Source organism: Saimiri boliviensis, chromosome 6 (genome assembly GCF_048565385.1).
Source record: "Saimiri boliviensis isolate mSaiBol1 chromosome 6, mSaiBol1.pri, whole genome shotgun sequence".
In the NCBI taxonomy this organism is placed as follows: Eukaryota; Metazoa; Chordata; class Mammalia; order Primates; family Cebidae; genus Saimiri; species Saimiri boliviensis.
In genome coordinates, this window is record NC_133454.1 from 53,986,360 (window position 1) to 54,002,388 (window position 16,029).

At 42.8% G+C, this 16,029-nt stretch overlaps 1 protein-coding gene across 10 annotated transcripts in view; it reads left to right on the forward strand.

Annotated features, from left to right (window-relative positions):
• Positions 1 to 559: 559 nt before the first annotated feature.
• KMT2A (lysine methyltransferase 2A) overlaps positions 560 to 16,029 on the forward strand; it is a 96,745-nt gene continuing 81,275 nt past the window's right edge. For 5 of the 10 annotated variants that reach the window (XM_074400673.1, XM_074400676.1, XM_074400675.1 and 2 more), the window contains exons 1-2: positions 560 to 1,022; positions 3,119 to 3,217. In XM_074400673.1, the coding sequence (XP_074256774.1) occupies positions 591 to 1,022; positions 3,119 to 3,217 (531 nt within the window). In that variant the 5' untranslated portion in view covers positions 560 to 590. The remainder of the gene's footprint in view (positions 1,023 to 3,118; positions 3,218 to 16,029) is intronic. The other 5 variants (XM_074400678.1, XM_074400680.1, XM_074400679.1 and 2 more) reach the window with 3 other exon arrangements.

A 16,029-nucleotide genomic window follows, 5' to 3' on the forward strand; every position in this document is an offset into this window, starting at 1 on the left:
GCTAACCCATCATGTATCCGTGCCCCGGGGCGGAGGAGAAGGCTCACTCCTCCCCGACCCAGCCGCCGCGTTATACTGGAAGCTGCTCTCCCGGGCGGTTCGATTCCCAGCGCGTCCCGGGAACGTGTGTAACCCGCCTCTCGGCGCTCAAGGCTGCAGGCGGCCCGGCTCCCTCCGCCTCCATCCTCCGCATAGTCCTCGCCCCCTCCCCCTCTCTCCGGAACCCGCGCTCTGCTCCGGGCTCCCGGGCTTCCTCCCCCCCTCCTTTTCCCAAGCAATGCCTCTCCCGGAGGGCGGGGCATGCAGTTATCCAGGTTGCGGGGCGGGCAGGCGGGCAGCAGGCGGCGGCCCGGGCCTCAGGATGGCGTTGCAGCGCCCAGGCGTCAGAGGCGGAGGCTTGAGGCCGCTATACAGATTGCGGGGCCGGCGGGCGCAGCCCGGCGCTCTGCATAGCGGCCGGCGGGGTGCAGGCGGCCGGGCGGCGCGGAGCTGGTTAGGCAGGTTCCCGGGCCCCGTGCCCCCCCCCTCCGCCTCCCCGCCCCCCTGTGTTGTCGCCTCTCCCTCTCGCTGCTTCACTTCACGGGGCGAACATGGCGCACAGCTGTCGGTGGCGCTTCCCCGCCCGACCCGGGACCACCGGGGGCGGCGGCGGCGGGGGGCGCCGGGGCCTAGGGGGCGCCCCGCGGCAACGCGTCCCGGCCCTGCTGCTTCCCCCCGGGCCCCAGGTCGGCGGTGGCGGCCCCGGGGCGCCCCCCTCCCCCCCGGCTGTGGCGGCCGCGGCGGCGGCGGCGGGAAGCAGCGGGGCTGGGGTTCCAGGGGGAGCGGCCGCCGCCTCAGCAGCCTCCTCGTCGTCCGCCTCGTCTTCGTCTTCGTCATCGTCCTCAGCCTCTTCAGGGCCGGCCCTGCTCCGGGTGGGCCCGGGCTTCGACGCGGCGCTGCAGGTCTCGGCCGCCATCGGCACCAACCTGCGCCGGTTCCGGGCCGTGTTTGGGGAGAGCGGCGGGGGAGGCGGCAGCGGAGAGGTAAGGGGGCGAGGAACCCCCAGGTCCGGGGTCTCGACCCTCTGTGGAGCCCCTCCCCTCCCCCATCCGGGATTGAGGAGCATCCCAATATCTGGGACCATCTCGGGGTCCCCGACCCTGGGCGAATGGCTCTCCCATCTTGGGACCCCCATGCTGGGCTGCAGACCCCCAGGCATCCCCACCCCGGGATTTGGACCCATCTGGCTGAGGGCGTTTGCCCCCCGCTCTCCTCCCCCTGACCCTTCCCCAAATCCCTTGGCACAGACCCCCTCGCTGGGGTTTCCCATTCCGGGACTGAACCCCTCCTCCCTTTCACAGATTACCTCATCCGAGCAAGATTCCTCCCTCCCTCCCTCCTAGAGACCTGATCCCGCCACATCCCCGCCTCCCTCTCTGGGCAGATGTGTTACTCCTAGGGCAGTTTTCCTCTCGGGCATCTCTCGGGTGATGGCCTCATCCAGGGCCACGTTCTCCTAGCCCTTGGGGATCGATGTCCCTTCCAGCACCTTGCTTTCGAAAACCTGATGAACCCTCGCCCCATCCCCGGGCCAGGTCCCCGTGCTGCCAGCCACTCCCCCTTCCTTCATCTCCACCCTCCACCCTCCACCCTCCACCCCCACCCCAAGCAGTCAGATCCTCCCCCATCCCGCCCTACCCCACCGGGGAAAATCTCCTCTCCTCTGCACCTTGCCTGCCCTCGCCTCCTTTCCCTCTGAAGATAACGGTGACTCCTCATACAGCAGTCTCTTCCCCCTCACCCTCGTCTTACAGGGTTACAGTTTCTAGCCTATAGGTAGCCGGGAATTACTCTACCTTCACTCCACCCTTTCCCTCCTTTAGAATGAAGGATTAGTGGCATCTTGGAGGGGAAAATAGTCCACTGTCCCCTAGGCTTAGAGAAGAGCAGCTTTCCACCACTCCCCCTAGAGAGGAGGCAGGCTTTCCCTCCAGCTCTGGGGAAGGGGGCCCCTGTGAGGGGAGGTGTTTGTTGGGGGACTGGGGCAGCATCCTCCCAGGGGAAGCAGCTGCTCTCCTACCCCACCCACTGCGCCTGAGAGCACGCAGTCTCCAACCCGAGCTCCCTCCCGCCCTTCTCTTCTCGTCATTTCATTATTGATCCACCTTTTCCTAGGCCAATCCTGGGGCTTGGAAGGGGCGGGGGAAGCCAGGTTGGGGTGAGAAGAGTAGATAAGGGACAGTTATACTTCAGTGTGGTGGCGGTGGTTGCTTTGGGATGGGAGAGGAGGATAATGAGGCAAAGTTATTCCTTAGAAGGAGGACTTGGGGTTCTCTTGTTTCTTCAAAGGGGACCCAAGGCGGAGGAAGGGTCAGAGCTTTGCCCCTTCCCCATTAGTACTGGGGCAAGAACGGAGTTGCTTCTATAAGCATTATTCAGCCCCCTTCAGCAAAAAGGAAAGTTGCTCAGGGAAGGGAAGTTGAGTTCAGATTCAGCCAGTGGCGTTGCGCATTTGTTTTCCATTGGATGCAGAAGGGGGGAGTTTGAATTGCGGAGGGGAGAGAATGGCATGGGGGATGCGAGGAGGAGGAAGAGCAGCTGCTAGGGGCTGAAGCGAAGGGGGGTAGGGGGTTGCTGCTCTGGAGTGCTCTTGATTGAAACAGAAAGGGAAAGATAACAACCAGCCGTTTCCTGCGTGCTCTGCCGTTGGTGCACACAAAATATCCTGGGCAAACCCCTTGTCCCCTATTGTGCCCCGTACCCCTTTAGATTTACGGAAAGATCCTGGGAAGAAGGGGAGGGAGGAGATCCCAAGGACCCCGGCCCCTCCTTTCAAGGAGCTGGCATTTTTTAGTTGTTAGTCTTCCTGCCTCCTTTTTTTTAATCGTTTCTAAGGCAGCCTGATCAGGAGACTGACAACAACCCGCCTTCTGACAGAGCAAGGAGGACATGATGGGGGCGTGTTCCTTGCTATGTAGCTAGCTGCAGCGTCCCCTTTCCCTGCCTCTCTCTGCTCTATCTCCACCTCCTTTTCCCAGCCTTCAGAAGGCAGCTGCAGTCAGCAGGGTTGTTTGAGACTATTTATTGGTTGCTGTAGATTATTATTTTTTTTTGAAAGGCCAATTCTGTATTTTTTAAGCTAACAACACAGATCCCATGTAGTTGGAGAACCAAAGGCCTCATACATGACAAAAAGACTGAACCGTTCAGGTTACTTGCATGGAGTTGGTGCTTAAATGTGAGTTGATTTTGCTTTTTTAAAAGATACAGCAGCAAAAAAAATATATATATAAAAAATAAAAATAAAAATTCATTTACCTGCTTATTTTCAAAATTGAGACTTGCCTGGTTACATGTAGCATTTTAGCCCCGTGTATATTTGAGTTTAATAAGAAAGTCTCTATTAGGAGAAGTTAGTCCATTTTAAGGGGATCCTAAGAAGCATTTTCTTCTTGTTCAGTTTGCTTATTTATTTTGTATTGAAGGACCAAGCATTCACTTTCCAAATGTTACTACATATCCAAAAGCAAAGTTTTATGCTGACAGCTTCCAATCATAGTTTTTCAAGAGACTGGTTAGAAAGAGAGCCACCTGGATTCAGGGACCTAATGTTTGGGCACCAGAATATTTTATCTGTTGGTCTTTGACACATCATTTTCAAAGTTTTAATCAGGGGCTGCTCGTTTTCTTATCTATTGGCATTATGAAATAATTGTATGCTTGTGTTTTATTTTGCTTAACAGTAGTACATAGTGTAAAGCCTGTCAAGGAATTGCAGTTATTTCAAATAGGATCATATTTATAAGGGGTTTTTGTCTTTAAAACTTTTTCCTGAACAGTAGTTGCTGCTTCATTATGAGAAGAGTGGTTGACTTCTTACATTAACCTTGAGTGTTTTTTCTGAATTGGACTTGAATGAGCTGTGTTCCATGGGTAAGCTTTTTATGTGGTGTTTGAGGCAATCGAATACGAGTTGATGGTATGCATTGAGTAGCGGTAAACCTCTGACCTGGTAGTTTTCAGTGTAGAAGCCAAGCGTTTTTTTTTTTGTTGTTGTTGTTTTTTTTAAACACAGTCTTACTAATCAATGATAAAATTCCAAAAGGGAAGTTTAGGACTCACCCTGGGTTGACATAGAATTCTAAAGATTGCTTCTCAGAACTCACTCATAGCTCTGTATCAAGTCTTACCTTATCATGAAGAAATGGTTACATGATCCAAAATGATTCTACCTCTTTAAACTCTGGTTTGCCTTCAGTGAATAATGACTAAAACTTGCTCATAACAAAACCTATGTTAATACTTCTCAAACTAGGTAACAGAACTTCCAGATCACTTTGCTGTTTGACCTCCCTTAGCCATAGGAGACTTAGCCTTTACTGCTGTTGGTTCCTACCTTCCTTTGTATTGAATATCTGTATGACAATTAGGAAGCAGAATGGAGGTTTTCTTTTATTGAGCACTGTAAGAAATCATAGAGGTCCATTTTTTGCCTTTCTTCTCCCCTTCCCTCTGTAGTGTCAGTATCCCATTTTTCTGAGGATTGTCTCAGGTAATGTTCATACCACTGTGCTTTGCTATCTAAATAAACATAGTATAGCAGCACCCTTTCTGTTGACTGGAAGTTAGACCGTTGTAATAATAAGCCCCAGAAACTGTATTTATTAGCAACTAGTCTTTATTAATGTTATGATCCAGTTACCTTTCCTGCTATTTCATAATAAATTAAAAGCAAAATTTCCATCCTGATCATAACGTAGCAAACTTTGATTAGATATACATTGTAACTGAGTTACAGCATTGGTGTGTATTTGTTTTCACTTGAAATTGCAGCTTAGTTCATGAGGACTGAGGCAGGCTTTTGGGTCAGACTTGAAAAGGTAGTAGGAGTGTCTGTGATTTTTTTTTTTTTTTTTAATGTTTGCTGGGCATATATGTACCAAGAGTGGGAGTTGCTCCTTCATTACCTTTACAGCTAATCCTAAGACTGGCAGAAGGTAAATGAAGAAGGGAACACAAGTAGAGTGGAGTGCATGAAGCCTCAGATTAGAAATCAGTGAATGTGAGCTCTCATCTCCGTTACTAAACAGTTACGAGACCTTGGGCAATTCACTTTTAACCTTAAATTTCTGATCTGTAAAATGAAAAGGTTGGACTAAATAGCTCATGAATCTGTTCTGTGTCAGTATTATGATTCCTTTCTATTGTATTAAATTTTTGGTCAGATTAGCATTTCTTATTCTGAGTTTATTTCAAGAGTCAGAGTCAAGTGAGACAATTTGGTAGTTTTTGTTTTCGAGTCGGGGGTCTCACTGTGTTGCCAGGTGTGTCTTGAACTCCTGGACTCACACGATCCTCCTGTATCAGCCTCCCGAGTAGCTGGGATTCTGCTTGGTAATTTTTAATATCAGAGTATACATTTGCCCATATAACTGGCATTATTAGGAGGAGAAATTTCAACTTGGAAAGTTTTCATTGCATGGAAAAAATATAAGGACTTTTAAGTTGACCAGTTTCATTTATAAGAAAAATGAAAGTTTTTACACATAGTGCTGAGAACCTACAGAATCCTAGGCATTATCCAGTGTTTAGAAGCCCTCTTGTTTGGCTAAATCTGTTTTAGTTGTTGTGAATTCCAGACCATCCAAAAGAGAAGTTATTTTCAGTCTAGGTGGTACATTCCTTTAGCTGTATGAACTTTGAATGAAAAGAAAAATCCAATACATCAATGTATTTATAAATCTGAAGTGATAGTACCTACTTCATGGGATGTAGTTATTAATATATTCTGAAATGGTTTGTACTCAGCATTAGAAATTCAGTCTTTAGAACTGTTTTTCCTTTGTGACTGAAAACCAGATGACATGTCCCCATCTTTCCCTTCCATTTAATCGTCTTCAGGCACATGCTCCTGGAGGAAATCGTTCACACAATAGTGATCTATCTTCTTACTGGAAGTTGAGAGAAAGTATTGTCATCTTGACTTAATTCTCATCTTGCTGCTTACCTTGGAGCTGTCCTTCCATAGAGTAGCTGTGCAGACTCTAAACCAATTGCCTCCCTTACCCTGTGGCTAGAGGGGGTGGCAACAGTGCTTTGCTTGCTCAGAGGCATAACAGACTGCAGTGCCTCTCTCTTTTGGAAACTCGCAGTGTTTTAATTGTAGGTCTCCTAATTAAGATCTCTTTGTGCCTGCCCACATTCCACTAGTGTTGGCACAGAACTTCAGCTTCCTTCTAGCACTTAACTGAAGGCCTTCAATCGGGCCTTTTGTGAATATCTTGTCTCTTGCCATTCTTCCTCTGCCAAGGTGGAGAGCCCAGTTGCATAGACCTTTGAGAAGGGGGAAGCTTTGTGACTGTCACTACTTTGGGAGGAATTTATTCGAGGATTGCTGGGATGGGACCTTTCTTTGTTTGCATATGTTATTTTCAGGGATTAAGAAAGGTTAAATTACTAATGAGTCTGGCATGACGTACCTACATTTTAATCAGATTCTTAACCCTGTAGGCACTAGTAGGAAAGAGGATGCCACAGAGTTCACTGTTACAGAGTATTTGCTTGGATGTTATCTAGACTGGTTTATGAAGCTTGATGAGTAAAATATTGTCATGGAGTAAATCTCAGACTTGGGATTTTCAGGACTTGGAGGTTGCTGAAGACAAGACAAGACAATCAAATGAAATTATTGATTGCTCCTAAATTGTATCAGCTTTGAGACACAGACTGAATTAAAGTTAGCTTTGAGATCTGAATTAAAATAAAATAAAATAAAATAAAAAAAGAGATCTGAATTAACCTTTGATTAGAAAGACTTTAGGAGGTTCTGGAACTTGTTGAGTTAATTAAGAATACCCTTGTAGGCTCCAGTATTTCTTGAGAAGTTCAGGAATTGTCTGGGCTTCTAGCGTATTTTCAGACTAAGAGGAAATAGCTTTTCTGGAAAAAGTAGTTTGACTTTAGTTTCCAGGACCTTAGTGTTCAAAATACAGCATCTATATGTGGCATGCTAGAGAAAATACTATTACTGCATCTATATGTGGCATGCTAGAGAAAATACTTTTATTAAGAAAAAGGAATCTTAACTCCTTCACCTGGACTCAGATGGCTTCATTGATCACATCAGTATGAGGTTACTCAGACAAAGGGCTATTTTTGTTGTTATTGTCATTTCATTGGTTGTTGAAGAAGGCCTGAAAGAAGGAAGTACAGGATATTTTATGGCATGCATTAAATAAAGCTGGAGGCCTGCGCTCTTATACCTGAGTGGGTGGTTTTATGGCCTAATTCTCTAATTGCTGGCATTTATGACAGTGTGGAAGCTACTGGCCCTGTGGCTGAGGTAGATTGTGCTGGGAATAGGGAGAAAAAAGGGGTCCTTTTGTTAGCCTTTTCATTTTCCCCCTCAATAAAGTCTCTGAGAAAGGCCTTACGAAATACACAGACACTTGGACTGAGGGAATGACTTCCCATAAAATGGTTCTTTATGTTTTTAAAATGATGAGCTGCTTTTCTTGACCTATCCAAAGAAATCCATACCACCACTGTTAAATATTTCAATGAGTTTTTTACCTTGTCAGGTTACACAGCAGGGGAAGCCAACTACAGCAGACTGTAGCTGCTGCCAAAGGTTTGCTTATAAAGACTTAAGACATTTGAAAGAAGAATTTTGTTATGTGATTTGTAATTGTTGTGGATGATACAAATCCCCTTGAAGGATTAGTCCAAAACTTCCCTAGGCCAAGCTTGGTTTAACTTTTAGATATTGAATTGAATATATTACCCTAAAGAGTTTTAGTTTTAAGTAAACAACAAAGATGAGTTAGTTGGCAGTTTTCTGTGCAGTGTATGAAAATTCCCCTTCCCTTGAAATGAATAGTTGTTTTTCTATTTGACAAATAGACTGAAGGGATTTCCCCAGATAGCTTACCTTTAATTATTGCTACAGCAGTACCCTGTGAGGTACCAGTGGGTAGCATCTGTCCAGTGGCATTTATTTCAGGAGTTGGTGTTTCTTCCTTTTATAGTATTTTATTCATTTTCTTGCATTTCTGGTTTTGTGTTTTGTTGGCATGTTTGAGTATAGATGTTTGGATGCTTTTCCATAACAAAAGCTATGACTCTTTCCAACATTCATACTGTTTTAGAGAGATCCACTTTTATTATCTATGCTTTGCTGAAGCATCATTGTTTCATTCTCATTATATAGCATCAATGTAATGGTAGCTTTCTGTCTTGAATTAGGCGAGTGATATTGTGAGGAGTGTTTTTGGAGAAAAGTTTTTTCCTTAGGCTCTCCTTTATACTATCCAGTTCTAAAAGCTAGGGAGAAGTTAATTGTTATCCTACACCTAGAGAAATACATATTTAGACATGCCCATACTCAGCTTCTGTCCATCTATGAGAATTGGCCACCACTTTTTAGATCAAACACAAACATTGTCCCCAGATTATTGCCTTTAATTATAAGCAGTAAAACCTCGTGGATAACATCTCTTTAAGCTTAGCTAATGAGGAAATCCTTTTGTAATCTCTTTGGCTAGGATTTTTTATTTGTGCATATATAAATACCTTTACAGAAGAAAGGGAGAATCTTATAATCTAATCTGTAGTGGTATGAGATAGTATACCACAGTAATTAAGAGTTGTTAAGACCATGGGCTCTGGATTTAAACTGCCTGAATTCAAATCTAAGCTCAGCCATTTCTAACCTGAATGGCTTTGGGAAAATTGTTTTTTGTGTGTTGTTGTTGTTGTTGTTGTTGTTGTTTTTGAGACACAGGGTGTTGCTGTGTTGCCTAGGCTAGAGTGTAATGGCACAAACATTTCATTTCAGCCTCAACCTCTAGGGCTAAAGCAATCCTGTTGTCTCCGCCGCCTAAGTAGCTGGGATACAGGTGTGCATCACCACATGCGGCTAATTGTTTTTATTTGTTGTAGAGATGTGGTCTCACCATGTTGTGCAGGTGGGTCTTGAACTCCTGGCCTCAAGTGATCCCCCCTACCTCAGCCTCTCAAAGTGTTGGGATTACAAATGTGAGGCACTGCACCCAACCAGAAAAGTGTTTGAGCCTCTTCATGCCTCAGTTTCTTCATTTGTAAGTCAGTCTTCATAACCTTATTATGAGGCTTAAGTGAGATCATGCATGTAAGCACTTAGCACTTTACCTGGCACATAGGAAGCCCTAATTATTAAAACCAAGAGATTGAAAGGAGAGCAGGGTTCTAATCCCTTTTTTTCCATCAAAATAACTGGTTTTTATTACAATGATTTATACCTGTGTATGTATGCGTACATACACCTATTTGAGTGCTGTAATCTTAGAATGTTCTTGATAATTGGTCTGAGTGTCAAGTTCTTCCAAAACTAGTTGGAACCAAGTTGAAGGCCAGCCACCCTTCTTGATAACAACATTGGTGTCCAACTAAAACATGTTAGAGATAAGGCAAAAAAAGAAAGGAGAGAACAAGATCGTAAATAGGCAGGTAAGATACCAAGGAACACAATGCCTCCATGAGTTACTAATTATCAGGCCAAGACAGCTATAATGGGGTTGCTATCTATGGTCTCTGTAACTAGTATTCCTAATCTTTTTGTGAGTAGAGCACTTGGTGGTTCCTCACAATTCTGAGGCTCCTCAGGGTTCTTGGGCTCCAGGTTCACATCCATTAATGTATACTTGGTGACATTTGTTCTTAAATGTCAGCTTGAGGAGAATGAGTGCTGGTCTACAGAGATCATTGCAGGTAACAGTTTAATTAAAGAAGAAATGCTGGGCCGGGCACGGTGGCTCACGCCTGTAATCCCAGCACTTTGGGAGGCCGAGGCAGGTGGATCATGAGGTCAAGAGATTGAGACCATCCTGGTCAACATGGTGAAACCCCGTCTCTACTAAAAATACAAAAAATTAGCTGGGCATGGTGGCGCATGCCTGTAATCCCAGCTGCTCAGGAGGCTGAGGCAGGAGAATTGCCTGAACCCAGGAGGCAGAGGTTGCAGTGAGCCGAGATCGCGCCATTGCACTCCAGCCTGGGTAACAAGAACGAAACTCTGTCTCAAAAAAAAAAAAAAAAAAAGAAGAAGAAATGCTGAGATGTAGGGTGCAATTACTGGGGGTTGGAACTTGAGTAGAATGGTCAAAAGCAGATTAAAGTTTAAGAATAACTAGTAAAGAGTAATGTGTTTAAGGAGGAAAAGTACAGTTTTGGGCCAGGCGTGGTGGCTCACGCCTGTAATCCCAGTACTTTGGGAGACCAAGGCTGGCAGATTGCCTGAGGTCAGGAGTTCGAGACCAGCCTGGCTAACATGGTGAAACCCTGCCTCTACTAAAAACACAAAAATTAGCTGTGCATGGTGGCAGGCACCTATAGTCCCAGCTACTCAGAAGGCTGAGGCAGGAGAATCACTTGAACCCTGGAGGTGGAGGTTGCAGTGTGCCAAGATTACACTACTACACTCCAGCCTAGGTGATAGAACAAGACTCCGTCTCCAAAAAAAGAAAAAAGTACAGTTTTGTTGTACATCTCTTTAAAAAAAGATTTTCAGGGTTGGCAGGTTGGCTCATGCCTGTAATTCCAGCAGTTTAGAAGGTCGAGGCAGGCAGATCACTTGAGGTCAGGAGTTCCAGACCAGCCTGGCCAACATGATGAAACCCAGTCTCTACTTAAAATACAAAAATTAGTTAGGTGTGGTGGCATGCACCTGCAATCCCAACTAATTGGGAGGCTGAGGCACGAGAATCGCTTGAACCTGGGAGGCAGGGATTGCAGTAAGCTGAGATTGTACCACTGTACTCTAGCCTGGGAGACAGAGTGAGACTCTGTCTCAAAGAAAAGAAAAGAAAAGATTTGCTAACATACTCAATATACCATCAGAAACTATCAGTACACTTCAGAAACTGAGGCACAGACAAATAATTTTCTGTAAGTCATATGGCTAGTTAGTGGCAGAGCTAGAATTTAAATCTGAACCTACATCTGTTTGAAGGTTGAATCTTGCTCTCTGCGCTGTGCTATCTGTAAGTCCTTTCTCTTCCCACTCCCATCCAATCAATTTCTGAGTCTTGTTCATTATATTATTGTAGTGTTTCTTTCATCTGTCTCTGCTGTTCTATTCCTGCTGTCCTAGTTTAAATTTCTATTACTTTTGCATATTTATTGTGGTAATCTTCTCATTGGTCTTACTGCCTATCTTTTCACCCTACACAGTGATGCACAATATAATGTTTTCTTAAATACAGATCTGATTATGTCACTTTATTCCTAAAGTCCTTTGGCTTCTCACTGAAGATGAAATAAAATTTAAGATTCTCAGCCCTGCATGATCTTGCTGGCCTATATTTCTGCATTTTGAACCATGTCTCCTGAATGTACATTGTTACTGCTTCAACCACATTGGACTACTGAGCTATTAGGTGTTCTCCACAGTCTTTCTTTATCTGCCTTTGTACCTTTGCTAAAGCCTCTCCTTTGCCTTAAAGTCTTTCCCATTTTGACCTGTCGGGCTTATTCATCTCCCATGGTTCAACTCAGATTCCCAAACTTCCATGAAGTTTTCACAGATTGTACTGCTAGTTGAAACACAACTTCTTTCCTGTTTTTTTTTTGTACTTTGTATGTTACCATTAAAGAACTTAACCCAGTATACCTTATGTTGTGATACTTTTGAAATATGTCCGTCTTTGTCCCATTAGATAGTGACTCCCTTAAGACATGGGCCATTTCTGTCCCATTAGATAGTGACTCCTTTAAGACATGGGTCATTTTTAAGTCATCATTTATGCTTTATGTTTTTTATAATTGTGGCTTTTTGTATAGTGAATATTTGTTGAATTGAAAATTTGATGTACATACAACTTTTAGGAATACTTTGCTAGGACATACTACATAAATCAGGAGAACTTGCACAAGACTACTAACAGAATATTTGGACTAATTATTAAGAAATACTAATTTAAGTATGGCAGAGGAAAGCAGGGACCATGATGGGACATTTTTGTAAAGATACTGATGGGGGTTTTGAAAGCGATGTTAAGGTATCTTGATAGGATGGCAGTATCTTTTATGTAGATAATACTTAGCACTGATCATCCCCTTACTTGAGTGTTGTTTCCATTTCTAGGTTCCTCAACTTAAAAGGGATGAGGAGACCTTGGAGACGGTTCTGAGGAGACTCAAAAGATGATTGTATGATTGGAAGTCAGTCCTGTGAGGACAGGTTGAGAGAATGAAAGGTTAAGAGGCAACTTAATAACTCTTCAAAAAACATGAATGGATCCATTATTAGGAATAGTAACCAGCGGTTCCCCACCTCCACTGACGGTAGAATAAGAGAAAATAGGTTTAAACTGAAAAAAGGAGTAGTTGTGTAAAATACCTTATTGGTAATGATAGTTGTCATTATAGTCATGGTGGTAAAAAGGTTACCAAAGTAATTTTATTATTTTTTCTGGAAGTATATTTTAAAAGTATAGTCCTGCCTATATATGTATAAAATGACCTCTCAAGCTACCTTTTCCTTCTGTGAATCAGTAAATAAATTCTTATTCAGCTCCTCGAAGCAATAATTACTTTTTAGTAGGAAGCTTCCAGAGAAATTTCTTTATGAAGTAATGGTTTTTGTAGTGGCTTTATAGGAGAATAAAATTTTTGTAAGTGGAGCTAAGAGAGAAATCTTGAACATCAAGAGAAACCTAGGAAAACAGTAGGTGTGATTTCAATATAGGAAACAAGTATTTGTAGCTTTTATGTCCATTTTCAGTTGTCATTTAAAGAGATATGCTGCAGAATTGCTCTTGTTAAGGCTGTCACTGCTTGCGGAGGCATTATAACAAATACTAATTATAAATCATTTCCAAACTAATACAAGTTTGCTTCATGTGAGTTGGTATTATAAAAGCCTCTGACCCTTGGCTTTTGAGGCTGTGTAGAGGGCTTGCATCACTCAGAATGAAACCTTTTTAGATATGTTGGGTTGCAGAAAGCATTTCCTGTACAGTCAGAATGAAAACTTGAATTGGGATTATTCACATAGATTACCAAAAGTCTGGGCAGAGTTGATATTACCACCAGCCAGTCTTCCTACTAACTCTTAACTCCAAAACCTTCATTGGGTTATTGAAGCTTTAGGACTTTTGAATATCCTACTGGAATTGTGTATGAATTCCTTCTTTTAAGTGACCTGATACTAGATTTATTTAAGGTTAGTTACATAACTTGAGGGTTTTTTTTTTTTTTTTTTTTTTTTTGAGATAGAGTCTTGCTCTGTCCCCCGGGCTGGAGTGCAGTGGCACAATCTCGGCTCACTGCAACCTCCGCCTCCCAGGTTCAAGTGATTCTCCTTCCTCAGCCTCCTGAGTAGCTTGGGACTACAGGGGCATGCCACCATACCTGGCTAATGTTTGTATTTTTAGTAGAGATGGGGTTTTACCATGTTAGCCAGGATGGTCTCCATCTCCTGACCTTGTGAGCCACTGTGCCCAGCCTTGAATACTTTTTAAGTTTCATATAATAAACCAGTCTCATAAAGTGCCTGGAGTTCATAGGTGAAGCTGGATTGTTGCAGGAATTCTGCAAGTGTTGACAAAGTGAAGGGCAGTTTGACTCCTTAATTATAAAATTGGATGTTACTTGAAAAACTCTGGGAATTGGAAGTAGAACAAATTCATACTTTTTCTATGACTCTTAATTGCTTGTCATACATTAAGAAAACAAGAGATATAAAATACATAAAATTGCTTGTATAAATTCAGAAAACAGGATTATAAAAGCAAAGACTAATTCTCTTATCATTCTTTGTTCTACTTGAGAGATTCAAGTGTTGGAGTAATAAAAAATACCAGGGACTTTCTTTTTTTAATAGGTTAATGCCACTTAATGTGGGCTTCTCAGAATGTGATGGCAGCTTCCAAATATGATGTGGTAGTCAGAAGAGACCAATTGGTTTTTCAGAATATTAAGAACACAAAATTTCCCAACTAATATATTTGAATATTCCTAAAAAATAGTAAGTCAAAATGGTGTTGGTGGCCTGGGCACAGTGGCTCACAACTGTAATACCAGCACTGTGGCAGGCTGAGGTGGGAGGATTGCTTAAGTCCAAGAGTTCAAGACTAGCCTGGGCAACCTGGTGAGACCTGATGTCTAAAAAAAAAAAAAAATTAACCAGCCATAGTGGCCTGCGCCTTGTAGTCCCAGCTACTTGCAAACCTGTGATGGGAGGATTGCTTGAGCCTAGCAGGTTGAGGCTGAGTGAGCTGTGATCATGGCACTGCACTCTAGCCTCGGCAACAGAGTGAGACTCTGTCTAAAAAACAGAACAGAAAAAACAAAAAAAAATTGTATTGGCTGACATAGAGGTTTCAGTGTTATTTTGCCAAGAAGAATGTTCACTTTTGTCATCTGATTTTACACTGCTCCTTCAGCAAACTGACCTTACGGAGAGATAACCCTGTTTACCTTTAGAAGGAAGGAAGTTGTGGATTCCTCAGTGTTACTCCCATTATTATTGGTCATTCAACAGCCCATCTTCTCAGAAGGAAAGATGTAACCTGACTTTTGCACCAGGATAAGAACAACAAACAGAAGAAAACTGAATTTTATAGTAGAAATTTTTAGTTGAATGGGAATGTAGCTCAAAATGAAGTTAACCTCTTAAACTTGTCATATGGGGAACAAAAAATTCTTATAATAAAAAGAACCATATCTGAAAATAAAGTTGGTGTTTGTTTAATTTTTCTAGCCTTTTCAAATCAATCTGGTCATTTTATGGTACTTTCCTATTAGAGAAAAATAAAACCTCTAATTGTGATGCTTCACTTAAATTTTCTACGGTGAATCAGTCAAGTGGGCTTATTTTTTCTGCTTTCGCAAGTAGATAAACCAGTTCAGACTTGGAACCTGAGGAGTCTGGAAATGCACCTTTCTTAAGTTTTTTTTTTTTTTTTTTTAAGATTCTGCAGAATAATTTGGGGCATTGCTGGGAATTGGAATAGTTTACTATCTGAAGTAGTGCATTCATTTTGCTGATTTTTTTTTTAAGACAAACTATGACTACCTCTTTTTCTGAAGCAGGATGGGTGGAGTTCACCTGTCTTATTTGCTTTGCTGTTTTCAGCATCTTTGCTGCTTGTTCTTGTTGACATGGAATGGGGATGAGGGGCACTACCTATTTCTCTAGTTACAAAGTGAGTAGCATTTGTATTTCTTAGGCGACAGTTGCTAGGTAGAATTGAATTAAATATTTGAAAACAGGACTTCATTCTTGTGTGGGTGAAATTTTTACCTTTTGTTGTTATTGAAGAACAGAGAATTATTGTCTTTTCACTCTTTAATCCTAAGTGACCTTTTTGTGTTAACGTTTCTCAATATCAGGCAGAGATCATACTTAAAACAGTTTAAATATCTTCCTATCTGTTATGCATTCAAATAATCATTGTTCTCTTGATGCATCAATAACCAGAAAGAATCTGCCCTTGTTGCTGCCCCTGACAATCTGTTCACAAGAGACTATGATGTCAGTTCAATAACAGCGTACATTTCTTGACTGACTGAATTTACAATTTCTTGACTGTTTGTATTTGACTATGCTTGGGTATATTACACTTTTCTTACTGATTGAGCAGCATTATTTTTATATTCTGCTTTTGGAAATGATTTACAGGTGTCACGACATTTTTTTTCTATTACAAATAATGAAAAAGTACCTGCAAAGAGGCTCGTCATCATAAATACTGCATTACAAAGTAAGAACTAGAAATTGAAAAATCTAACTCATTTTTCAAAGAACATCTTTTATGTTCTAGGCAGATGACCAGCTGCTGGGGCTCTAGGATTGAACACATCCCTTCCCTCATGGAACTTGCTATCTAATTCTTTTTTCTTTTCTCTCTCTCTTTTTTTTTTTAAGAGACAGATTCTTGCTCTCCCACCCAGGCTGGAATGCAGTGGCGCAAGCACAGCTTACTGCAGCCTCAGACTCCTGGGCTCAAGGGATCCTCCTTCCTCAGCCTCCTGAGTAGCTAGGACCACAGGCTCACAACACCGTGCCTG